At 65.9% G+C, this 23,390-nt stretch overlaps 1 protein-coding gene across 1 annotated transcript in view; it reads right to left on the reverse strand.

Annotated features, from left to right (window-relative positions):
* Positions 1-532: 532 nt before the first annotated feature.
* Positions 533-23,390, reverse strand: part of LOC121665073 (protein LMBR1L-like) — a 44,058-nt gene continuing 21,200 nt past the window's right edge. The window contains exons 11-56 of the mRNA XM_042028941.1: positions 23,311-23,390; positions 22,925-23,059; positions 21,971-22,833; positions 21,643-21,756; positions 21,219-21,329; positions 21,010-21,114; positions 20,593-20,774; positions 20,353-20,517; positions 20,151-20,257; positions 20,017-20,058; positions 19,693-19,908; positions 19,468-19,611; positions 19,257-19,373; positions 18,842-18,966; positions 18,568-18,757; positions 18,086-18,160; positions 17,691-17,795; positions 17,383-17,556; positions 17,002-17,086; positions 16,655-16,899; positions 16,302-16,375; positions 16,173-16,223; positions 14,355-16,034; positions 14,028-14,201; positions 13,797-13,945; positions 11,497-13,583; positions 11,282-11,405; positions 11,100-11,187; positions 10,882-10,948; positions 10,477-10,709; positions 6,717-9,797; positions 6,482-6,625; positions 6,245-6,409; positions 6,003-6,159; positions 5,837-5,918; positions 5,575-5,750; positions 5,093-5,241; positions 4,852-4,987; positions 4,634-4,770; positions 3,100-4,270; positions 2,730-2,866; positions 2,476-2,606; positions 2,089-2,374; positions 1,642-1,715; positions 1,432-1,540; positions 533-1,310 (exon numbers count right to left, since the gene is read on the reverse strand). Of these exons, the coding sequence (XP_041884875.1) occupies positions 1,218-1,310; positions 1,432-1,540; positions 1,642-1,715; positions 2,089-2,374; positions 2,476-2,606; positions 2,730-2,866; positions 3,100-4,270; positions 4,634-4,770; positions 4,852-4,987; positions 5,093-5,241; positions 5,575-5,750; positions 5,837-5,918; positions 6,003-6,159; positions 6,245-6,409; positions 6,482-6,625; positions 6,717-9,797; positions 10,477-10,709; positions 10,882-10,948; positions 11,100-11,187; positions 11,282-11,405; positions 11,497-13,583; positions 13,797-13,945; positions 14,028-14,201; positions 14,355-16,034; positions 16,173-16,223; positions 16,302-16,375; positions 16,655-16,899; positions 17,002-17,086; positions 17,383-17,556; positions 17,691-17,795; positions 18,086-18,160; positions 18,568-18,757; positions 18,842-18,966; positions 19,257-19,373; positions 19,468-19,611; positions 19,693-19,908; positions 20,017-20,058; positions 20,151-20,257; positions 20,353-20,517; positions 20,593-20,774; positions 21,010-21,114; positions 21,219-21,329; positions 21,643-21,756; positions 21,971-22,833; positions 22,925-23,059; positions 23,311-23,390 (14,335 nt within the window). The 3' untranslated portion in view covers positions 533-1,217. The remainder of the gene's footprint in view (positions 1,311-1,431; positions 1,541-1,641; positions 1,716-2,088; positions 2,375-2,475; positions 2,607-2,729; positions 2,867-3,099; positions 4,271-4,633; positions 4,771-4,851; positions 4,988-5,092; positions 5,242-5,574; positions 5,751-5,836; positions 5,919-6,002; positions 6,160-6,244; positions 6,410-6,481; positions 6,626-6,716; positions 9,798-10,476; positions 10,710-10,881; positions 10,949-11,099; positions 11,188-11,281; positions 11,406-11,496; positions 13,584-13,796; positions 13,946-14,027; positions 14,202-14,354; positions 16,035-16,172; positions 16,224-16,301; positions 16,376-16,654; positions 16,900-17,001; positions 17,087-17,382; positions 17,557-17,690; positions 17,796-18,085; positions 18,161-18,567; positions 18,758-18,841; positions 18,967-19,256; positions 19,374-19,467; positions 19,612-19,692; positions 19,909-20,016; positions 20,059-20,150; positions 20,258-20,352; positions 20,518-20,592; positions 20,775-21,009; positions 21,115-21,218; positions 21,330-21,642; positions 21,757-21,970; positions 22,834-22,924; positions 23,060-23,310) is intronic.

A 23,390-nucleotide genomic window follows, 5' to 3' on the forward strand; every position in this document is an offset into this window, starting at 1 on the left:
CCCCCCCCCGTTGCCCCTGCACCCCAAATCTCAGCCCAGCAGAGCACAAAGAGCCCCCCCCCCAGCCCCGTCTAGTATATACAATATAAGGTATAAATAGATAAATAACCTTCCCCCCCCCAGTGCTGCCCCAGCTGGGAGGGCCGAGGGCAAGTGGGGGGGAGAGGGGGGAGGGGGCTCCACCCGGCCCCTCCCCAGCCGTGGGGGCCACGTGTGAGGAGGAGGGGTCCTCACCCAGCACCTCCAGCCCCCCACCAGAGCTGGGGGAGTGGGTCTGACACCCCCCCCGCCGTCGCCCTCCCCACCTCACACCTTGGCACGTCACACGGCTGGGACCTCCTGAAGGGGGAGGACAAGGAGGGGGTGTCCCCGTGTCCCCCCTTCAAGGCTCCTGCAGCCACATCTGAGGAGGGGGACAGGGGGAAGCCGCATCCTCTGGAGCCCGAGGGAGAGGGAAAGACCCCCCCCACCCCAGGAGGGAGAGGGGGCCGGGTTGGGATGGAGGGGGCTCACATTTAAAAACAACAACAAATAAAAGAAACAAATCTAACACTTAAAATGAGGTAGGTTTGGGTGCAGAAGCTCCTTGTGTCTGTCGGGGTCTTGGCTGCATCCCGCCGCCGCTCCGGGGTCTCGTCCACACGCACAAACAAAAAGAGATCAAAGGAACCGAGCGAGCTCTGGCCGCCACGCCGGCGGGGCAGAGCCCGGATTGTCGAGCTCAAGGAGTCTGTGTTACCTTGGTAATTAGCGAGCAAATATTATTAGTTTCTAAAAAAAAAAAAAAAACAAGAAACCATAAATATAAAGAAAAATAAAAAAAAAAAAAACAAAAAAAACAAAAAAAAAAAAAAAAACAAAAAATAAAATAAAATAAAATAAAATAATCGTTATATCCAGACCGGCTCCGCACAATCGCTCCGGCTGCGCTGGGCCCAGTGCTGCTCCCCCGTGGCTCCCCCACGAGGGAGGCAGGCGGGGGGTGGTGAAGGGGGTGTTTCTGAGCACCCCCCACTCCTTTTTTCCTCGCAGGACGAAGCAAAGAAAACCCTGAGTTGCCAGTTCATCTGTCTGTCCGTCCCGCTCGGGCAGGGCCGGCAGCGCTGCAGCCGCCGCTCTCCCTCAGTGCCCGGCTGCCCCCGGCACCTCCTGCAGCCCTGGGGGGCTCGGCGAGGTCTCTGAGGCGGGGGTGGCAGCCCCCAGCCCCTTTTTCCCAGTTAGTTCATCCACTTCCTGCAGTTCCAAGCTCCACAGTGGCAGGGGATCTTGTGCTGATCGTCCTCGAAGTCGAACTGGTAGTCGTAGGTGAGCTGGGAAGGAGCGGGGAGTCAGCCAAAGCACAGAGCTCAGCCCTGCCACCCCCAGCCACCCTCCCTTGGCCCCCCCCAGCCTCCCAGGACCCCCTCAGCACCCCCTCAGTCCCTCACTGACCTCCTCCCCCTTGGGGATGCGCCGGCTGGAGATGATGATGATCTTGTCCTCCTTGTCGAAGGTCACGACTTCGGCCACACAGTTCGGGGCACACGAGTGGTTGATGTACCTGGGGGATGAGGGGGGTCAGCACCAACCCAGGGATAGGACAGATGGATGTCATGGCTCCCTCTGGGGGCATCCCACCACCCTGAAGTCCCCCGTGCTCACCTGGCCGGGCCCCCAGTCAGCGTGGCGTCAATGACGTGCTCGTTGTTGATGCGGAACATGTAAATGCCGCGGTTCTGCCACGGAGGAGAGGGGGTTGAGGAGTGCACTGAGGTCCCCATATCCCACCTGAGTCAACGTCCACCACCCCACATCCCACTGGAGACCCTCAAATCCCATACGAGACCCTCCATGTCCCACCAGAACCCTTAACACCCCTCCCAAGTCCCTCCACATCGCGCCTGAGTCCCCCCCATGTCCTGCCAGAGCCTCCAACATCCCACCCAAGTCCACCCACATCCCACCCGAGTCCCCAGCATCCCATCTGACTCCCCCATGTCCTTCTCAAAGTCCCTCCATGTTCCAGCAGAACCCTCAACACGCCACCCAAGTCCCTCCACATCTTGCCCAAGTGCCCACACGGCCCCCAGCATCCCACCAGAGCCCCACCTGCTCCTCATAGATCTTCTCCCGTCGGTTGGCCACCTCGTTGCGGATGATGGTGCCGATGTACTCGATGACCATCGTGTGCTTCTCGATGTCCTTGGCCGCGTAGAGCCCCAGCCCCTGGATGCGGGACCGCGCCAGGTACACGTTGTTCTTCCACTCCGTCTTCAGGCGCCGGTACTGGGAGGACTTGGAGTGCACGAACTGCTTGCTGTAGGGCGTGTTGGTCTCGCCCGTGAACGTGCTCTGGTAGGCCTTGGACATGCTTGTGCTGTTCAGGGTGTGGGGCCTTCCAGGGGGGAACGAGAGGAGTTAGAGCTGAGGGATCTCCAGGGATCCCAGCTCTCCTGGTGGATCCCAACTCTCCCCGTGAATTCCAGCCCCACTTACCGCTTGTAGTGGGTGAGGATCTTGGGCTCAGAGCGGGCGCAGCCGGTGGGATTGATCATCAGTGGCAGCTCCATCAGGGGATGGCGCCCGTAGCGGAACAGGTAGTTCTGGCAGCTCTCGACACCCGGCAGCTGCAGAGGGGGACACGGAAGGACCGGGGGTCAAGACGCAACACCAGCACAGCCACCGGGCCCTTCCCCAGCAGGGTGGACCCCCAGTATGGGGGAGAGACCCCCACCCATCCCAGGACCCACCGACTCAGCGATGCGCAGCACCGCGTGCACCGTGAGGCCGAAGAGCTCCTCGCCCTTCAGGTACTCAGGGAAGAGTCGCAGCATGTCGGCCTCCTTCCTCATCATCGCCACTGGCTCGATGATCCGGTTCCAGACAGCTGCCAAGGGAAGGGAGAACCACAGAATTAATGAGCCTGGAAAAGTCCTCCAAGATGATCGAGTCCAAGTGACCAATCACCGCCTTGTCACCAGAGCACAGCACTGAGTGCCACTGAGATGGGGACCCAGTGGGGATCTCAAGCCACCTTCCACCGCCTCACCCTCTGGTGTGTTCTGGTGTGGCTCAGCCACTGGGACAAAGGCCGGACGCTGTCATCTCCCAACTCCTTACCTTGTGGCGAGGAGTCAGAGAAGACAAGATCCTCCAAGCCCTGCTCGATGACCTGCACAACGAACTCGGGGCGCCCGTTGTTCTCGCAGATGGTGCAGCGGTAGCAGCAGCGGCGGTTGTTGGTCCGCAGGCTCCAGTAGATGCGCGTGGCCTCGTAGCCCACGGGGTAGAGGGCCGTGACGCTGTGGAAATCGGCCATCTGGTGTGGCAGCAGCTGCCCGATGGCATGGAAGACCAACCCACCCACGCGGAACATGTGGAGCCGCTCCCCACGCTGGATGATGCTGGCGATCTGCTTCACCTCGTCCCGCTCGATGTAGACGCGGCGGAACACGGTGAAGCTGCTGAGCTCCTGCTCGCAGGGCCCCTTCAGCTTGTGCAGGGGGCACAGCATGGTCTTGTCCTTGAAGAACATGCACTTGGCGCGGATGGCGCAGGCGAAGTGGTACACGCTGGGGCAGCGGATGCGGTTGCAGCTGTTGGTGGCACCGGTTTTCTGGCACAGGGAGCACTTGGTGAGCAGCCCGCGGTGCAGGGCCACCTCCACGTTGATCAGGGCCCCTCCCTGCGTCTCATACACCTCCGTGGACCACAGGGCACAGTTCAGGTGGACCCAGAGGTCGAGGTCAAGGTTGAGCAGGCGGGCCGGCCCGTCCGTGGCCCCGTCGCCCTCCTCGTGACAGAAGCAGCACTTGCGCAGGTCCTGCGGCACCTTTTCGGGGCGCAGCGTGGTGCCCAGCTTGTCGATGAACTCGGCTATCTCTTTGTCGCCGTCGCGCTTGGCCCCCCCTTTCTGGATGGTGACGAGGAAGCGCAGCCGTTTCCAGCGCACCCCCTTCCACTTCTTCAGCCGCGGCCTCGCCTCATCCCCGTCCTCCGGAGGCCGTGAGCGTGGCTTGAAACGGGGCGGCGAGTGGGCAGCTGTGGCCCCTTCCTCCTGGGGGGCTGGCGAGGGGGCCAGTGGCAGCGGTGACAACGGGGCTGGGGCTGCCTCGTGGGGTGCCTCGGGGTTGGGGACCCTGGTGGGCTCAGCGGGGCTGGATGGGGAGGGAACAGAGGGGGACAGTGGGGGCGAGGGCTCCTGGGGCAGGACAGAGAGCTGCCGCACATCCAGGTTGGAGACGTTGTTGACGTAGCAGTGGTGAAGGGTCTTCTCAGGAGCAGGGCTCTCCTGTGGCACAGGGAGGGGGGAACAGGTCAGAGCATTGCAGGGATGGGGACCCCCAACCTCCCTGTGCATTGCAGGGAGGGGTCCTTGGCCTTGCAGGGGCCCTGCAAGGACACCTCAGCACCCCATATGCCCCCGACCCTGCAAAGACCTCCTGGACTCCTTCCTGGGAGACTCAGCACCGCCCATGGGGATACCTGGCCCCCTAAAAAAGTCCCTGCAACCACGCAGTGACCTACAGAGACCACCACACACCTCCACCAAAAAGCCCCTACTCCTGTACCCCCACACAGCCACAGCCCTATGGGTACCCCAATACCCTCCCCCCAGGCTCCCAGCCCCGGGGGACCCCTGCATGCCACTGACCTGTCTGAGCAGCGTCAGGAGGTCCAGCTCGCCCTTGAGGCTGTACCCCGGCAGCACCGCGTCAAACTGCTTCAGCCACTCCGAGCTGCTGTCCGGCACCTTCCCAGCCAGAGCCTTCTCCTTCCCTCCGAGCATTCCTGGGAGAGGGATGGACAGCCTGTCGTGGGGGTCCCAGCCTGGGGACATGGGGGGCCCATGGGGACAAGGTGAACACTCACCGGCCATATCGGTCTCCACCTTCTTGGCCTCAACCACGGCTGCTCGCACGGGACCGTCAGGGAACAGCACCTCATAGGAGCTGGGGATCTTCATGCTCAGCAGCTCGGCCATGGCCACCATCACCCCATTGAGGTTCTAGGTGAGAGAAGGGCAGGATGGGTCCAGGGTGCTGCAGGTGCCACTGTGTTGGGTCACTGCTGGGACCCCGAGGGTCTTGAATCCCCCCATGCCCTCGCTCACCTTGGCAGCAGCTGCAGACACCGTCAGCATCACAGAGACCTCGCTGCTCTTGCCCTTCTCCCACGGGGCTCCTGGGCCTGCTGCCCCCACCTTCCCTGGGGGAGCCCCAAAGGGCTCAGTGACCTCATAGGGTTTTGTGTCGGGGAACACTGGTGTGGGGAGAGGGGGGTCAGAGCCAGGGTCAGAACTGTGCAAACCCAGCCCCACCAGCTGCCACCCATGAGCCCACCCATGAGCCCACCCAACTGCCCCAGATCCCTGCTGGGAATCCTCCACCCTGCAGATCGCTTTCCCTCACATCCCACACTTCCCAAGGACCCTTCCCCTGACTCCCTCAATCCCCTCCTAGATGGGGAAGCCCCTCCTACCCCATCCATATCCCATCCTACCTGACACCCATGCTCCAGACCCCCTCCTGCCCAGTCCACGTGGACCACAGACCACTCCCGCCCTGCTCCACACATCCCTCCAGCCCATCCCACCTGGGATACTGGCCCGGGGGATGATGGGGATGATGGGGGACAGCACACGCTCCTCCAGCTCTGGCTTGGCCTCACTGAGAAGTGGGAATCGGAGCAGCTCCTCGCCCAGGACGCTCTCAGGGGATGAAGCAGGGACGATGCTGTCGGGGGAGTCACTCTCATCGTCACTCTCCATCCTGTGGGGACGGACATGTCAGCGGCTGGTGTCACCCATGGAGGGCTGGTGTCACTTGTGGGGGGTCACCACGCTGGGGGGTCTCACCTGACGTCCTCGGTCTGGTTGTGCGGAGGGGTGGGCAGTGCTGCCAGCAGGTCCAGGCTCTTCACCTCCACGGCCGGTGCATCTGCACACAAGGGATGGGTGTCATGGCAGGGGGTGACAAGCGATGGCAGGGACTCTGTGCCACCCCCGTGCCAGCCAGGCTCACCTTTCTGGCCGTGGGGCTCGCGGGCTGGGTCGGCGTCCTTGGGCTGCTCCCCCAGCTCTTCAGGGGCCGTGACACCGTTCACCATCTTCTGCTGCACGGAGGGAGGGGGTGTGGGGGGCAGCGAGGAGGGTGGCGTGGGTGGGTTGCTGAGGTTGTTCTAGGGGGAGACGGCGGGGTGAGAACAGCAGGATGGTCCAGGACCCCCGGAGAAGGGGGACACCAGGGAACAACCCCCCTCTCACCTTGGTGAGCAGCTGGGAGTAGTAGTCGGGGACGCTGTCGAGCACAGCGCTGCCGAAGGCGCCCCGCAGCTGGCTCTTCCCGTTGATGGGGCTGCTGCCGAAGGGCGCGAAGAGGCTGAAGTTGGCCATGATGGTCGGCTCCGTCAGTGGCAGCAGCGACAGCTCCTGGGGACAGAGCGGTGAGGGAGGGACAGGGGCAAAGGCAGCCCCTCGCCACGCCCTGGCCCACAACCATACCTGCTTCAGCTGCTTCATGAGTGCCTCCCCAGGACGCAGCCCCTCATCCTTCCGCAGCTTCTTGCGGGACGCTGGGATCCGCTCATTGCCTTTCTGCACCCGCTTAGGCTTGGTGGGTGCTGGCTTCCTGGCAATGGAGGGGTCCTGGGGAGGGAGAAGGGGGCGTGAGCCGTGCCAGGGCAGCCCCTCACCCATCACCCCACCCCCTCACCCCAGCCCAGCCTGTCCTGCTCACCTCCCGGCCCAGCAGCAGGGACTGCGGCCGTGGCTCTGTCCCGGTGCTCCGGTTCTCCATGTGCCCATTGAGCTCGCCCGGGCTCTGCGCTGAGAGCTGCACATTCTTGGCCCGCAGTAGCTTCTGCAGCAGCAGGTGCCCGGCCTCAGAGCGCCCACCCGAGGCCAGCAGGCTGTTGGCTTGGCTGTCCCCAGGGTCCCCGTTGGCCTCTGGTTTCGCTGTCTCGTCTCCATCCAGCTCACACTGTGCCACTGCTGCTGCCTCTTCCTTCGGCTCCTGCTTCACCAACACCTGGGGGGCTTCGCCTGCTGCAGGGGCCCCCTCTGGCATAGCCCCATTGATGTGGGTCTCACCAGGGTTGGCTGGGTCCACCCCCGGCGCCTCGGGGTCCCAGGGGCCGTGTGCTGGCTCAGGGAGGGCACTGCTGGGTGTGGGAGTCAGCCCTGGCTCCGTGGGTGCTGCAGGGCTGGGGGCCAAGGCCGGGATTCCCGGTGACGTCTTCTTTGGCTCTTGGGGGCTCTGCTCGGGGCTGGCCAGGTGCTGGGGGGCACAGCCCAGGGGTGAGGGGGCTGGTGGTGTGGGGAGGCGGATGAGGCCAGGCTGGGGGCCACGGGCAGCCAGGGCTGCCTGAACCAGCTCAGCCAGGGGCTGCTGGGGGGGTTGCCCTGGCAGCGCCCGCCCCGGCTCAGTGGCAGAGCTGCTCTGTGTCTCTGCTGGGGCACCTGGCCGGGGCTGGAAAAGGGACCCCATGGGACGAGGGGGCTGGCGGGTGGCAGGCAAGCTGTAGTCCGGGGCCTGCCCGGGGAAGGGGCCAGGGGTCCGTAGCGCCTGGTTCTGCTGCAGCAGGCTCTGCTGGTGCCGCTGCACCAGGAGGGCCTGGAGCTGCTGCTGCTGCTGCGGCGTCAGATGCCGCAGCTGCGGGTTCTTGGCCAGGACACCCTGGAGCTGCGCCCGGATCTGGCCCATCACCGGCCCCGGCACCTGCCCCAGGAGACCCGGGGGGAGAGTGGCTGTGCCCGCTGCCGCTGACCCTACTTTGTGCTGAACGGGGCTCTGGAGCCGCGGGGGCTGCGGCTGCCCTGGCAGGGCCCCTGCCAGCCCCTTGCCCGGCTGCTCTGGGGGCCGCGGTGCCGGCACCATGGTCTGTGCCGGGCCTGTCCCACAGCCCAGCGGTTGCTCTGCCACCCCCGCCGTATCCCCATGCTGCTGGGACAGCTCGGGGTGGACAGCCCCAGGGCTCTGCAGTGGCGGGGCGAGTAGGGCGCCTGGCTGCCCGGGGGCTGCCCGCAGGGCACCTGGCTGTGGGGAGGTCAAGAGGAGCTGCTGGCTCTGCCCCAGCTCAGCCTGGTGCTTGGGGGCCAGGGGCTCCGGGCCCCCCAGCCCTGGCGGGTTGAGGGCTCCCTGCTGCTCCCCATGCAACTGCCCCCCGCTCTCGCCGCCCTCAGCGTGCAGGGCGCTGCCGTCCATCCCCGTGGGCTGGTCCTTGGCAGCCAGGACCGCCGGGGCCGACTGCATTCCCTGACTCAGGTGCAGCACAGAGGGGGCCTGGCCCCCCGCCCCGTGCTGCGGAAAGTGCTGGATCGAGGGCTGCCCCTGGCCCAGCCCCAGGAGACCTGGCTGGGCAGCCGCTGAGTTCTGCTGCTGCTGCTGCTGTGGGGCCAGCATTGCCCGAGACTGCCCCAGCTGCTGGGATAGCACGAGCCGGTGGCTCAGCATCCCCGGAGTCTGCGGCGTCAGCTGGGGTGAGCCCAGCACCCGCTGCTGGTGGGGGGCCAGGACGACCTGGCGCTGGGGTGGGGGGTGGCCCATCACGGGCTGGTGCTGCAGCCCTGGCGCGTGGCCCAGCACACCCGGCTGCTGCTGGGGCGAGAGCTGCTGCACCAGGAGGCTCTGCTGGCTGCCCAGCAGCCCCGGCTGCTTCGGCACCATGGGCTGAGCCCCCGCGCCGGGCTGTGGGGCTGGGGGCTGCTGCTGCTGCTGCCCCAGCAGGCCAGGCTGCCCGGGCACGGCTGTGGGCTGCATTGGGGCCTGGCCCAGCACACCTGGCTGCTGCATGGATGCCTGGCCCATCATGCCTGGCTGCTGCAGCGATGTCTGAGCCAGCACACCTGCCTGTTGCATTGAAGCTTGTCCCATCACACCTGGCTGCTGCATGGACGTCTGGGCCATGATGCTCTGTGGCTGCATCGAGCTCTGTCCTATCACACCCGGCTGTTGCATGGACGCCTGACCCATCACACCCTGTTGCTGCATCGACGTCTGTCCCATCACACCTGGCTGCTGCATGGACGCCTGTCCCATCACACCTGGCTGCTGCATGGAGGTTTGACCCATCACGCCCTGTTGCTGCATCGACGCTTGTGCCATGACACCTGATTGCTGCAGTGACGTCTGTCCCATCACACCTGATTGCTGCATGGATGCCTGTCCCATCACACCTGATTGCTGCATGGCTGCCTGTCCTATCACACCCGGCTGCTGCATTGACGTTTGTCCCATCACGCCCTGTTGCTGCATGGCTGCCTGTCCCATCACACCCGGCTGCTGCAGCGACACCTGTCCCATCACACCCGGCTGCTGCAGCGACGTCTGTCCCATCACACCTGGCTGCTGCTGCAGTGACACCTGTCCCAGCATGTTCTGCTGCTGCAGTTTCTGTGCCAGCTGCATCCTCTGGAGCTGCCGCTCCTGCATCAGGCGGCTGTCGGCGGCCAGCCCACGCAGCGCGGGGTTCCCACTGAAGAAGGCGCCAGAAGAGCCGGGTCCTGGGGCGTTCCCCACGGGCTGCTGCCCCATGAAGGACAGGCCCTGCTGCACGGCCATGGACACACCGCCCTGGGGCAGGCGCAGCCCCCCGGGCTGCCCTGGCTGCTGCCCCAGGCCCTGCGCTCCCACCACGGCCCCCCCGGGCTGCTGCACGCCGTGGGCTGAGAGGAGCTGCCCTGGGAGCTTGGACATGAGGCGGGGGCTCTGCGAGGGGCTCAGGGCCATCACGGCCGAGGCCTGGTGCTGGTGCTGCTGCTGCTGCTTGTTGCGGTACTCAGCCATGAGGTTGGTGTGTTCCTTCTGCTGCTTCCGCACCTGATGGGGACGGTGGGGTGTCAGTGCCAGGAATGGCACGGTTTTAGTGCCAGGGACAGAGGGGACAACACAGCCTTAGCACTGGGGACAGTGAGCCATCAGCACTGGGAGTGGCACAGTGTTAGTACCCAGGACACTGGAGCATCAGCACTGGGAATGGCACAGCGTAGTACCCAGGACAGTGAGGCATCAGCACCGGGAGTGGCACAGTGTTAGTACCCAGGACACTGGAGCATCAGCACTGGGAATCGCACAGCGTAGTACCCAGGACAGTGGGGCATCAGCACCGGGAACGGCACAGCATTAGTAGCGAGGACAGTGGGGCATCAGCACCAGGAATGGCACAGCGTAGTACCCAGGACAGTGGGGCATCAGCACTGGGAATGGCAGATAGCAGCGCCAGAAATGGCCCAGCCTCAGCACTGGGAATGGCACAGCTTTACTGCCAGGGACCGTGAGGCATCACACCAGGACTGGCACAGCATTAGTGCTGGGGACAGCAGGGTGGTAGAACCAGGAATGACATGGCACCAGTGCCAGGAATGGCACGTTTACACTGAGGACACCACATTTGCACCGAGGATGGCACAGTGTTAAACTTGGGAAGAGCGGTGCATTAGCACTGGGGACATCACGTTTGCACCAGGGACGAGGTGCCCACCCACATGCAGGGTCCTACCTGGTCCAGCTGCTTCTGGATCTTGCTCTGCTGCTCTGTCACCAGCTTCAGCTTCTCAGCATCGGCCTCGGGGAACTCCCGCCCGGCTTTCTTGGCCGTGCGCTGCTTGGCACACAGAGCCTTGCGGGACTTGCGGTGCGCCCCGATCTGCTCCTCCAGCACCTTCAGCTGCATCTGCAGCAGCTGCTGCGTGTGGAACAGCCACTCCTCGTACTGCCGCTGGTCGGCCTCGTCTGTGGGACGGGGAGAGGGCATGGGTCAGTGGGGACCCCAGGTAAGCAGAGACCCCAGGTCAGCAGAGACCTCGGATCAGCGGGGACCCCAGGTGAGCAAGGACCCCGGATCAGTGGGGACCCTGGCCCCCAGGGGCAGGGTGAACCCCATCCCTGCTGTGTCAGTACTCACTGATGACGCCCTGTGCAAATGTGGGTGGGTTGGGGCGAGCCTGGGTGGGGTCTGTGCCGCTCCGCTCCTGGCAGAAAGGGCAGCGTTGGGGACACACGCTGTGGACTTCTGTCCTCTCCCCACAGTCCCCACCCCCTCAGAGAGCCACAAAACCATTGGCCGGAGCAGTTCTGGCAGCTCCAAGAGACCCCTGTAGCCCCTCTGGACACCCCACTCACCTGCCCGCTCCCCGCCAGTAAGTGGTTCTGCATTTCGGAGACAGCCGGGCCCCCTGAGAGCCGCTGGGCCAGCAGGGAAACCTGTTGCCTTTGGGGGACACACACAGAGATGGGGTGTGAGCCAGAGCCAAGGCAACCTGCCTGCCCCACCCTGTGCCCCCTACATCCCCCATTCCTGTTACCTGTTCATGCCTGGGGCCACCCCGATGCTGCCCTGAGCCATCACCTTCTTGATGCCCTTCAGTGCCACCATCTTGGCCTTGGCAATGGGGTCCATGATGTCCTCAGCCGCAAACTTGTCCAGGTCTGCTGGGAGAGAGACCACAGCATGTTCAGCCCTACGTCCCCCACCCGAAAGGGCCCCGTGCTCCCCAGAACAATCATCCGCAGCCCCTACCTGTGTCCGGGAAGAAGCTGTTGGCCAGCTGCTGCTGCATGACGAGCTGGGGGGGCTTCAAGCCCAGGGCAGGGGGCTGCACCCCGGCCATCGGCTTCTGCACCAGCACCTGCTGCTGGCTCTGCTGCGGCTGCCCCAGGGCCACCTGCACCCCATGGGGGGATGACAGCACATGCGGCTGCCCAGAGCCCATGCCCATGTGGGGGGCCAGAGCTGGGCCCTGCTGGGGTGCATTGAGCCGGGGGGGCTGCGGCGGCAGCAGCGGTGGCCGGGCCACCAGCCCCAGCGGGAGGGGTGTCTGTGGGGTGCCCAGGCGGGGTGGTTGCCCCTCGGGAGGCTGCCCGGACGCCCCTGTGTGCAGCATGGGGTGTCCCGGGGCTGGGAGGTGGGGGGTGCCACGGGGCAGGTGGGCCGACATCTGCTGCTTCTTCTGCAGCTCCTTCTTCTCATGCTCCAGGAGGTCCTCAATGAGCAGCGGCAGCTCGCTGGCCACCAACGAGCTCTCCATCTTGTCCAAGTCATCCGCCGGCGAGTGCCGGGCACTGCCCAGCCCCAAGGCTCCACTGTCCAGCTCGAACTTCTCCAGCAAGGGGTTGCTCTGGCCACCCAGCTGGGCAGTTGCCAACCCACGGCCAGGGCCGGTGTAGGCGTCCTTCTCCAGCACGGGGACGCCAGTGTGGCCACTGTTGGAGAACTGAGCCAGGCCGAGGCGAGCGGGGCCAGTGCTGGAGCTCAGAAGGGTCTGGCCAGGTTTGACGCTCAGCCCCAGGGAGGCAGAGATTTTATCCGTGCCCTGCAGTGCTTCTGACTTGACCGGCACCGGGAGACGCTCAGGGCCGGTGGCGGTGAACTGGCAGGGCGAGGTCTTCAGGCAGCCGTCCTCCAGCTTGGGTTTGATGTCAGTGGGCAGTGAGCCGGCCTTGGCCTCCACACCCTGAGCCTTGAAAGCCTGGTCGGGGGCCAGCACAGTGCCCGTGGGGCAGGCAGAGAGTCCCAAGCCCATCCCAGACACCAGTCCCTCCTTGGGCACCTCCTGATCCTCCGCAGATGGGGTCACATCTTTGCTGTCCGCAGGGTCGGGGAGCTTCAAGGCAGGTGCTGGCGGTTCCGTCTTGAGCTGGGCCTCGCGCTCAGCCTTCTCGTTGGCCGACTCGACCAGGCGCAGGTGCTCGTTGAAGATGTCCTTCTTGTCACCCGTGTCCAGCTCGGGGTCAGTGTAGGCCAGCAGGTCGAACTCATCACCATTTAGCAGGTCATCAAGGTGGGGGTCTGCTGTCTCCAGGCTGTCCAAGTTGTCCAAGTCATCGTCCCCTTTGGCCACATCTGGATCCAGGCTAAGGTTGGCCAAATCATCATCATCTTCCAAGTCCTTGTGGGAGCCAAAGTCGTCGTCCAAATCAGGCTCCACGGGCACCTCGCAGGGCAGCCGCCCCCCCTCCAGGCTCAGGTGGCTCTTCCCTGGGGCCGGCGCAGGGTCCGGAGCGGGGCCATCCTTGGGACCCTCAGGGCGGAGGGCAGCACCAGAGGACAGCGGGCGCGGGGGGACGTGCTGCAGCTCCAGGGTGGGGGCCGGCAGCGGCGGGGCCGCCTTGGCGTGAGGCTGCTGCTGGTGGCTGTTGCCCATCTCGGCTCCCTGCGGAGACGCGGGCGGCAGCGGTGCCGGAACCTTCTGGGATGGCAGCGCCTGCATGGGCATGACGGGGGTGCAGAGGGCCTGGGGGGTGCCTTCCTCCCCGGGCAGGAAGAAGCGAGGCCGGGGTGCCTGGGGGGCAAAGGGAGACCCCACGACCCCTCCAGGTCCCTTCTGCATGTTGTGTCGCAGCTCGATGAAGGGAGCACCCAGGGCAGCTGGTGAGGGGGGCACGGCCTCGGCAGGGGTGGGCAGGCGGGTGCCCAGGCTGCCCATGGGGGTCCCGGTGGCCGGGGGGGCGAAGCGGGAGGTGACAGGGAGCCGCAGGGCCGCCACGGCCGCCTGTTGCTGCTGCTGCTGCTGCCAGAGGTGCTGCTGCTGCTGCTGCTGCTGCTGCGGGGACGGCGACGGGAAGACCCCACGGGGGTAGAAGGCCTGGGGGGGCCCCACCGCCGCCCTGGAAGACATCGCGGTGTTGGCACCAGCTCGGTACAGCCCCGACGCACCACGTCCCATCCCCCTCAGACCGTGCCAAGCACCCAAAAACCCACAGCCACCCCCTCCCTCCCGAGTGCTCCCCACAAGCTGGGGGTACACATGCTCCCGGGGTGATCCCTGCTGGCTCCCACCCGTGCACGCTGAGCCCATCGCCCGGTCACGGGGCACCCACCGCCCGCTGATGTCCAGCATGGCTGGCGTGGCCGCCGGCGGGGGCCGGGAGAGCCGCTCGTCCTGCGCAAACGCCGCCTGCACCATGACGGAGCCAGGCAGCTTCCCAGTGCCAGCTGCCGTGGCCAGAGTCCCGAGGAGACCCTTGTCCTGGGAGAAGGAAGGAAAAAAGAGAGTCACCCCTCCATCAGCAGCACCCCCACCCATGCACACCGTGCCTCAGCTCTCCCACCTGTGCCGGTTGGTACGGGGCCATGCCCCGGCTCAGCTCGAAGCTCTGCCCGCCGGCCTCCGGGGCCCAGCCAGCTGGCGAGGAGGAGGCGGCAGCGGCCGCGCTCTCCTTCTCCTGCCGAAGGCTGTTCCGCTGGATCTGCTGGCGGATGAGCAGCTCCCGGAGCCGCTGGCGCTGAGAAAAATCGACTGTTAGAGCCCAGAGTGGCAACAGGAGCAATGCAAACCACACGTGGAGTGGCTGTCGATGCCTCCAGAGTCCCAGTTTTTCCCTTTCATTCTCTCCCAAACCCGAATGGATAGAGCCAGATCCCCAGAGAGACCTCACCTGCCGCTGCTTCTCCAGCTCCGACTGGCTCATGGTGCCAAGAGCCCCGTCCTGGCCACCAGGCAGCTCCGCCAGGTCCCGGTTTGGGGTTGCCGAGAGCCCCGTGGCCACCTCCTCCCTCTTGTCGGCCGTCAGTCCCAGCGCAGCGCGGGGCAGGAAGGCTCCAGAAGGGTCCTGCTGCTGCGGGGGGGCTGGGGGCTGCGGCGGCAGCACCGACGGGGGCCGCAGGGGCGAGAGGCTGTAGGAGTCAGGGGCGGCAGTGCCAGGGCCCAGCGGGCTGCTGGCCTGGTGGAAGCTGGGGGACGAGGCGTAGGCCGAGCTCTGGGGCTTCCCAGAGCCGTAATGGCTGTTGATCCCGTGGGGCTGGTGGGATGGGGAGCCCTTGAGCGGCTCCGAGACGGCCGGGGGGAAGGTGAAGCGCATGGGGGGCTGGCTCCCCGGGAACACGCTGGCGCCGGGCGAGCGGGTGAAGGGTGGCTGTGGCCCGGCCGGTGCCTTAGCGTGGGGGTCGCCTGCCGGGGTGCCTCCAAAACCTCCGCCAGCCGCCCCCACTGATTTGAACCCCGGCTCCGGCATCTGCGGACGGGGGGGTTTGTGCAGCGGGGTGAAGGGATCCCGGGACTGTGGCCGGGAGGGCGGCTGGGAGTAGGGATCTGGGGATTGGAAGCGAGGGGTGACGGGGGACTGGCAAAAGGCTTCGTTGGAGAGCGGGCGGGGGGTCAGAGGGGACTGGGAGCTGGATTGGGACTGAGGGCTGGCGGGGATGCGGGTGAAGGGTTCGGAGGGCAGGGAGCGGGGCGGGAGGGCGCAGCAGGCCTCGGGGGGCTGCAGCCGGGGGGTCAGCGGGGGCTGCGAGTAGGGGTCCAGGTAGGGCGACTGACGGTAGAGATCGGGGTGGCCAGGGGGCGAGGGGGCCAGGGGATGGGGGTCGGGGGGCCGGTGCCCCAGCCCCGGGCTCTGCGGCTCTACCTGAGAGACCCGTGGGGTCATGGGGGCTTTGAAGACGTCGGCCGCCTTCAGCTCCGCAGCCGAGAGGTGGGGGCCACCCGGGGAGTCCCCGTAGCCCATGGCAGAAGCGTAGCCGGGCGAGCAGACCCCCAGGCTTCCCCCATCCTCCTTCTTCACCGCCAGACCCTTCTTCTGCTCCCCGAAAGGCAGGGGAGAGAGCAGGGCCTCAGGGGGCCGCGCCCCAGGACTACCTGGCACCGAGAGGTTGTCCAAGGAGGGGCACCGAGGCTTCAGGAAGGGGTCGGGGGTGCCGGGTTGGTGCCGGGGGGTGCCAGGCGGCGTGGGGTGGAAGTCGGGGGGAGCGCGGGGGGCTGTGAGGGGCTGGGGCTGGCCAGGGAAGGGCTGGAAGGCAGCGCCCGATGTGGGGCTCTGGCCCAGGGGCGAGGGGAAGCGCGGCTCCAGCGAGTAGGCGGGGGCCGCGCCGTAGGGATCGTGCGAAGGCACTTGGGCGGGGGACTGGGGCGGGAGCTTGAGGAAGAGCTCGCTGGGAGACTCCGGTCCCCCTCCGGCACCCGCTGGGGGCTTCAGGAAGCCCTCGCCGGTGGCGGGGGGGCTGCTGATGTAGACGGGCTGTGCCCCTGGCGGCACCGGGATCCGCAGGTGCAGCGAGGGCCTCTCAGGCTTGCGCAGTCCCTCCCCTTTGGTCTGCTTGTTGATCTGGCTCTCGGCCTGCTGCAGAGAGAGCCGGGCCATCAGGGCTGGGGGAGCCCTCCTGCCCTCCCGGTGGGGAGGGGACGGGCTGGAGGTGGGTACACCGTGTCCCCCAGGGCTGGGCCAGGGCCGCCGGGCACCTCCCCGCGCCTCACGTACCTTCTGCACCTTGTTGATGCGATGAGCCGCCCGGTTATCTTTGGCCTTTTGCTAACAAAGACACGAAGCCAGCTGACTTGCAGCCCCCGGCGCCCCGGCCCCCCACTCCGCTGACCTCCCAGCACTCACCAAATACGGGGCTTTGTCCGTGGCAGGGACTTTCCTCCAGAGCTTCATAATCTGCTTGCAGCGGCTCGACCAGTCTGGGAGTCCAGTACGAGCAGATGAATGGGAGAAAAGCGACATTAGCCCAGACCTGACGAGCCCACCCACATCCTTGGTGAGTCACTGTCCCCCCCTTCACGTGAGACACAGCCCTGTGCCTGGGAGATGGAGCTGAGACCCCCTGCCCACTTCAGAGAACACTTCAGTGCCACAACAGCCGGGATCTCCCCTCCAGAAAGGGACCAGGGGAGTCACGCTCCACCCACAGCCCCACCCCTCACCCCAGTGGGGTGGCTGCAGCCCCCCCAGAGCCCTACCTGGATAATCCTGCTTGAGGTTGGGGAAGTTCATGTTGGCGTAGAGGACAGGGGAGATGGTGGAGAGCTCGCCCAGCTCCTCGTCCTTCTCCCAGCGCTGCAAACTGCGCTGGTTGTAGGACAGCCCATCACCCTCGCCCTCCGTCGTGGGCGTCGTGGGGGTCGAGGGGGTGGTGGCGGCCGAGCTGCTGGCCCAGGGGCTCTCAGGCTCGCAGTGATCTGGGCTGAAGAAGCCACTCCGTTCCCTGAGTGGAGAGGAGTGTCACAGATCATCAGGGTGTGAGGGAAGAGTGGGTGCCACGACACCCCGCAGTTCAGCTCCTCCAAGGAGGGGACTCTTTAAGTACCTGTTATCGAGGAATGGGGACTGGCAGACCCCCGAGTAGGAGTCCAAGGAGACAGATCCAGACAGCGAGCCCAGGGAAACGCTCCCTGTGAGGGAAAGGAAGGGGGTTGGAGGGAAGGCAAAGCTGGGGTACAAATCTGCACCTGCCCTGGGGGTCCAAACAACCCCCAGATAGCACAACCCCCAAAATGCTTCTCATGTTCACCCCCAGAGCAACAGGGAATACCCAGGAGCCTGGGCTCGCGGGTACCACAGGCACCACTGCTCTCCAAGCATGTCAACCCCATGAGTTTGGCTTTCCTGGGCCTGGCCATGAGTCCTGCCCTTCATCACACCCTCCAGGGACCTCCTGGGTGACAGGGGCTCTGCCAGTTCCACCCACCCTGCCCCGAGAGCTGGAGATCTCCTTGCAGGAACGGCCGCTGTGCCCGGCTGGGGTCCTGCCCGGCCTCCATCCCCGCGGCCACGCAGTTGAGGGGCTGCTCCCCACGTTCCGCCGAGCCCAGCACGTCCTTGAAGAGCTGCTGCACGTCTTTGCTCTCCATCTTGGGCAGCTCTGCAGGGGCAAAAGCAGGAGCTGAGCCACCACAGCGTGCAAATGCCACACTGATGGGAAATGGAGAAAGCTCGGGGTCATGGTCCTGGGACCGCTACGGCTTCAGCGGATGAGGGGGTACAGGATGGTCTCACCTTCCGTGGGGATCTTGTCGAGGTCGGAGCTCAGCGCTCCCTCGCCAGGGGTGGCTGGTTTTTCAGTGTCCCCAGGGTCTGGAGAATCCTTCGGCTCATCAGCCCCTGCGAGGAGGAATCAGGAAGTGCCCTCAGACTCCTGGGGCCCCCCAGGGGCAGCCCCCATCACCCAACAAGGGACAGGAGTGCCTCGGTCCTCCAGCGACGCCGCGCCACGTGGGGGCGCTCTGGGCGCCACTCTATGGTCACCAGCATCATGGGAAGGGAACCATAGAGGTCAGCCCTGCCTAGAGGGGCCCCCTCAACCATAGAGTTCCGTCTCGATGGTTGCAGGCGCCATACGCCCCGTGGAGGACTCGGCCATCGAGGGGTCCTGTGGGGGTCCCGGGGCTCACCCAGGTCCTCGGCCTTTGCGTCGTCCTTGCCATCGTCATCCGGAGCGGCAGCGCTGCCATCGGTGCTGTCGTCCCCTGCAGGGCACCCCAGGATTCAGTGAGGAGGGCCAGGACTCCACAACCCGCCCTGGGTCACTCCCTGACCCCCAGCGTCCTCCTACACTCCTCAATGGCAGCCCCCAAGAGTTCTCAGCATCCTCCAACAAGCTCAGGGATGCCCAACAACCCCCTAGCCATCCTCAGCCATCCTGGCGACCGCGACAACTTCCAACAAACCCGGGGACCCCGGCTGTTGTGGAACAACCCCAGGAACAATCCCCAACCATCCTCAACAACCCCAGGGATCCCCAACCAACTCCAGGGACCTCCAACCACACTAGGAACCCCCATAAACCCCCGGAACCCACAACGACCCCCCACTAACCTCTCTCCTGGACGGCAGCCATGGTTTGGGTTGCAGACCCACTCCTGGCCACACTCACCTCGGGGATGGGTGGGGGTTTCCCTCCTGTCCGGGGTGCCCCCCAGAACTGCCCCAGCCAGGCTTGGGTCCCCCTTGGGCCTTGGGGCACCCTGGCCCAGGGAGGGGCGGGCGGCCCCGTCCCCCACTCCGCCCGCTGCCAGCAGCGCCTTCCGGCTCAGGTCCATCAGTGCCTTCCCAAAAAACGCCTCCTGGAACGGGAGGGTTCCGTCAGCATCGGGGGGTGCCCTCCATCCATCCCCCCCATCCATCTCCAGCCCCTCCATCCATCCTACCTGCAGGTATGGGGGAAACATGTCCTCCAGCTTGCTCTTCTTCCGTCCCCGGCGCTTTTTCTTCTCGTCCCCCTCTCCTGAGCCTGGATCCAGGCCGGCCTCGGCTGGGACATCACCCGGAGCCCCTGCAACGGCCCCCCCAGGAATGAACACTCGCCCCCCCAGAAAGGGTCCAGGGCTGTTCCTGTGCCACTGGCACAGCGTTGTGGGGTGCAACCTGAGGGCCCCTCCACATCCCTGGGGGTGAGAGAGGAAGCGGAAATGGGAAGGGGTTGAAAAGAGAAAGAATGGTGCTGGAAAGGGGAAAGAAAAAAAGAGGGAAAGGGAAAAGAGGGAGGGGGGAAAGGAGGAAAAGGAGGGAAGGGAGGAAAGCAGAGAAGGGGAAAAGGATGGAAGGGGAGCCACTGGGCCCTACCATCCTCAGGGTGTCCTTCGGTGCTCAGCCCCTCACGCCCCACGTCCGGCAGCACCGCCGAGACCTTCTTGAGCCGCGTGTGGGACTTGCGCTGCCGCACCATGAACCCGCCGATGCCTGGGGGACAGAGAAGGAGGGGGGATCACAGTGGGGCCTGGAGGGGTGGGTTACAGAAGAGCCCGGAAGGGTTCAGGGCCTGTGGGACACTCACCGGGCCGGTACGGTTTACGCTTCCTCTTCTTGCACTCCTCAGGGTCCTCCAGCCCCTTCCCCGAGTCCCCGTCAGCTCCAACGTCGCGGTCGGGGCTGGCCGGAGCCTCGAGCTTGATCTCACACTCCATGTGCTCCACACCCACTGCCAGAGGGGTGCACATGAGTGGGGTCCCCTGGCACCTCCACACTGCACGCCCCCAGCTCCCCCGCTGGCAACACCCACCCTCGGCTTTGAGCAGCTCATCTGTGTCCAGGTCACCGTCCTTCTTGTCCTCAGGGCCCAGGGGGTCACCCCCCTCCAGCCCCCCATCCCCGTTGAGGGCGCCTGGGCGGCCCTTGCGCTGCCGCCGCTTGTGCAGGGGCGACAGGGTCAGGTTGCGCAGCACGGCCATCCCTGTCTCCGTCAGCCACACGCCCTCGAAGCGGAAATACTGGGGCTCTGAGGGGACAAACACCGGCGTTGGGGACAAACGCCAGAACTGGGTGCACGGCCAGAAGAGGGCACAGCACCGGGAACCCCACGGCCCCGGCAGGGCACCGCACGTACCGGGATCCTTGGCTTTGACCATCTCTGCAGAAGGTGCGGGCACTATGACAGGAAAACAGAGGGGAAGGTAAGTCCCCATGCCACCCAAATGCCCCCCCAAGTCCCCCGGAGCTCCCTCTGCCCCATGAGCTCACCGGGTTTGACCACATAGGGCTGGCAGGCGCTGCAGTCGAAGCCTTCATCCGCAGCCTGCTCCACCTCCTCCTCGGTGAAGAGGCTGTCGCACGCCGCGTGCAGCCACCTGCAGACAGCAGCGGAGGCCTGTCACACACCACGGCCTCCCCTGGAGGACCCCAAATGTGACCCCCCTCCCCAAGGCCAGGGCACGGTGCTCACCGATCGCAGTGCCGGCACTGGATGAGCAGGTCGTCCTCCACGTACTTCTCGCGGCAGAAGGGGCAGACGACGAGGCTGGCGCAGGGCGCGCAGTGGGTGTAGTTGTTCTGCCACTCGCAGTGGAAGCCGGGGGACGCGGCCCCGCACTGCACACAGCACACGCACCTGCACAGGGGGAGTCCAAGGGGTCAGCGCCAGCGCCCAGCTCCCCCCGTGGCTCCCTTTGTGTCCCCCACACACCACTTGCACTTCCAGCCGCCCTTGGGCACAGTCTGCAGCGGGGGGTCCAGGCAGTACGTGTGGTAGCTGATGTCGCAGTCGTCGCAGAGCAGCAGGCGCGAGGGGTCAGAGGCTTTGCCGCACACCTCACACACGATGCACTCCACGCAGCGCCAGCCCTTCAGCAGCATCACCTTGGTGATCTGGGGACACGGCAGGGCAGCCACGTGAGCCCTGGGCATGGCCACGGGGGTCCCCAGGCTCGGTGTGGCTGTGGGGGACACGCCAGGGCTCGGCACGGATGTGGGACGCGCCAGAGCACAACTCAACACACGGACGTGCCAGGCATGACCTCGTGTGCATCCCACGGGACGTGGACAGTCCCTGGGGGGCACAGCACAGTCCTGTGGGGCCAGGGGTCCTGGGCCCCCTCCTCACCTTGCTGTTGACGCAGTAGGGGTGGTAGCACTGGGAGCACTGGGAGCAGGCGAGGAGGTGCCCCTCGGCCCCACGCCCGAAGCTGCCGCACACCACGCACATGTCCTGGGAGGGGGGAGAGGTTATGAGTGAGGAGACAGCAGCCGGCGGGAGAGAGAGAGAGTCTGTCCCACCCTGTCCATCTGTCCATCCTGCCACACCCTGGTTACCTGCATGAGCACAAACTTGTCAGTGTTGGAGAAGAGGACGACCGTGTTCTGCATTGTGTCGTCATCGTCCTCGTCCTCCTCCTTGCTGGGCGAGCTCTCCGCATCAGCAAGCTGGGAACAGAGCGGGAGGCTCAGCACTGAGGACACCCCCTCTGTGCAGGCTGGGGGGCACCAGGAATACACAGGGCCAGCAGAACCCCTCCCCAGGGGGAAGCTCTGTACCTGCCCTATGCTTGTGGGGTGAAGCCCCCAGACTCAGCAAAGGCCCAGGCAGTTTCACCTCCTGTGAGACCTCCATCCACCCCATCCTAACTATTCCCAAGCCTTTCCAAGGGATGGATGGTGGGGAAGGGGATGGGGGAGACGCTCAGCCTCACAGCTCAAGGACCCCCTGGACCCCACCTCTGCCCCAGCCCAGCCTTACTGCTAAGGTGTCAACAGACGAGGTGGTCGACTTCAGGCGTGCACGGCCCCGGCCTCGGCCCCCATGGGACCCCCCTCGGGGGCGTCTCCGCCCAGGGAAGCTGCTGCTGCGACCCTGTGGCCAAGGGGAGAGGGGAGTTACAGCACCGGAGGGCCCAGTGGGACCCCCACGCCAGGGCAGCAGAGGGGCACTGCCCCATCCCACCCCGCCACACGCTCAGCCCTCGCCTACTTGCTGCAAGGGCTGCCCAGGGAGCGGATGTAACCCCAGTGGGGTACTCAGGGTTAGGGGTCCCCCCAAAATTGTGGTGAGCGGGGTGCCTCCATACCTGCTTGACGCGGGAGCGCCCCGGGGAGCTGCGGCGCCGGCTCTTGTCCGCGTCGCCCTTGGCTGCTGGCTCGAAGAGCAGCGAGTCATCGGTCTCGGCGCCCAGCGGCAGCGACCCAGCGTCCTCCTTCTGCAGGCTGGCATCAGCCGAGGCTGGGCCCAGCTCAGGGGACAGCGACCCCCCACCCTCAGGGTCCGGGGACCCCAGCAGTGGCTCCGAGCCGGGGAAGCTGCTGCTCGTGTCCCCCTGGCTCAGGTTGGAGATCTCATTGAGGATGTCGGGCCGTGGGCGCAGGGCGGGGGGCTCGGGGCACCCCTCGTCCGCGTGCCCCAGCAGCTTCTCGCCGGTAGTGCACACCTCCATGGGGGTCTCAGGGCCCAGCTCCTCCGGCTCCAGGAGCAGGGGGGACCCCGAAGGAGACCCCTTGGCTTCGGGGTCTCCCCCAGCCCGGCCTTCCTCCAGCGCATCCTCCTCGCTGAGTGGCGGGGAGCTCCCACTGGTGCCCTCCCTCTCCAGCCTCGGTGCCTCTTCTTCCTCCTCTTCCTCCTCCTCAGGCACGCCTGGGAAGGGCCCCAGCTCAGGGGCTGGGCTGCCGTGGGGGGCATCTCCAGGGGGGCTGGCTGGGGACTCCCCCTCGCCACCGGCCATCTCCATCTCCTCATCCTCAGGTGGCTCAGCGGGGGCCAGGGTGACAGCAGGGGAGCCCAGGGGTGGCGGTGGGGAGCCAGGGGGGTCGGTGTCCATGGCGGTGCCAGGGCTGCCGGGGGGCTCAGGCAGGGCTGGGGTGGGGGGCTCGAGCACCTCGTCCTCCTTGGCATCAGGGGAGGGGGCTGGGGTCCGTGCGGGTGAGATGGCACGAAGAGCTGGGGGTAGAAAGGTGGGAACAGTGATATCACAGCCCCCCTGGAGACACCCACCCCCTCAATCCCAACCCTGGTGTTTCCCCAGACCCACCTGGGGGAGCTGAGGGTGGGGGTGTCATCTCAGGGGGCAGCGAGGGCTCTGGCTCCAGCTCCATCTCCTCCTCCGGGAGCACCTCTGGAGCCAGGGCTGGCGCTTCCTCTGCCACCGTCACCTCGGGGAGGAGACCTGGGGAATGGGGATGGGGTGAGCGGGTATGGGGGTCCCCTCCACTCCCCTGTGCCACCCAGCCTGGGATTGAGAGGCAAGACCCCCTCCCACCTCCCCGTGTACCCCAAAACAGGGCACCAACACATGAAAAGAGGAGGAATACGGGGGTCAGGCAAAGCCAGTGTTGGGAGGAGCCCCTGGTGTGGGACCCCCACGCCCACCAGAGATAAGAGGAAGGGGAAGAGGACAGTGAAAAGCTCCCAAATTACCTGGTGGGTTCAGGTCCTCCTCGGGGAGCAACTCACTGGGGACCGGCTCTTCAGGGGGCAGCTCAACAAGGGGGGGCTCT

Source organism: Corvus kubaryi, unplaced genomic scaffold (genome assembly GCF_017639235.1).
Source record: "Corvus kubaryi isolate FWS band 111438036 unplaced genomic scaffold, C.kubaryi_AGA036_p1.0 37309, whole genome shotgun sequence".
Classification (NCBI taxonomy): Eukaryota; Metazoa; Chordata; class Aves; order Passeriformes; family Corvidae; genus Corvus; species Corvus kubaryi.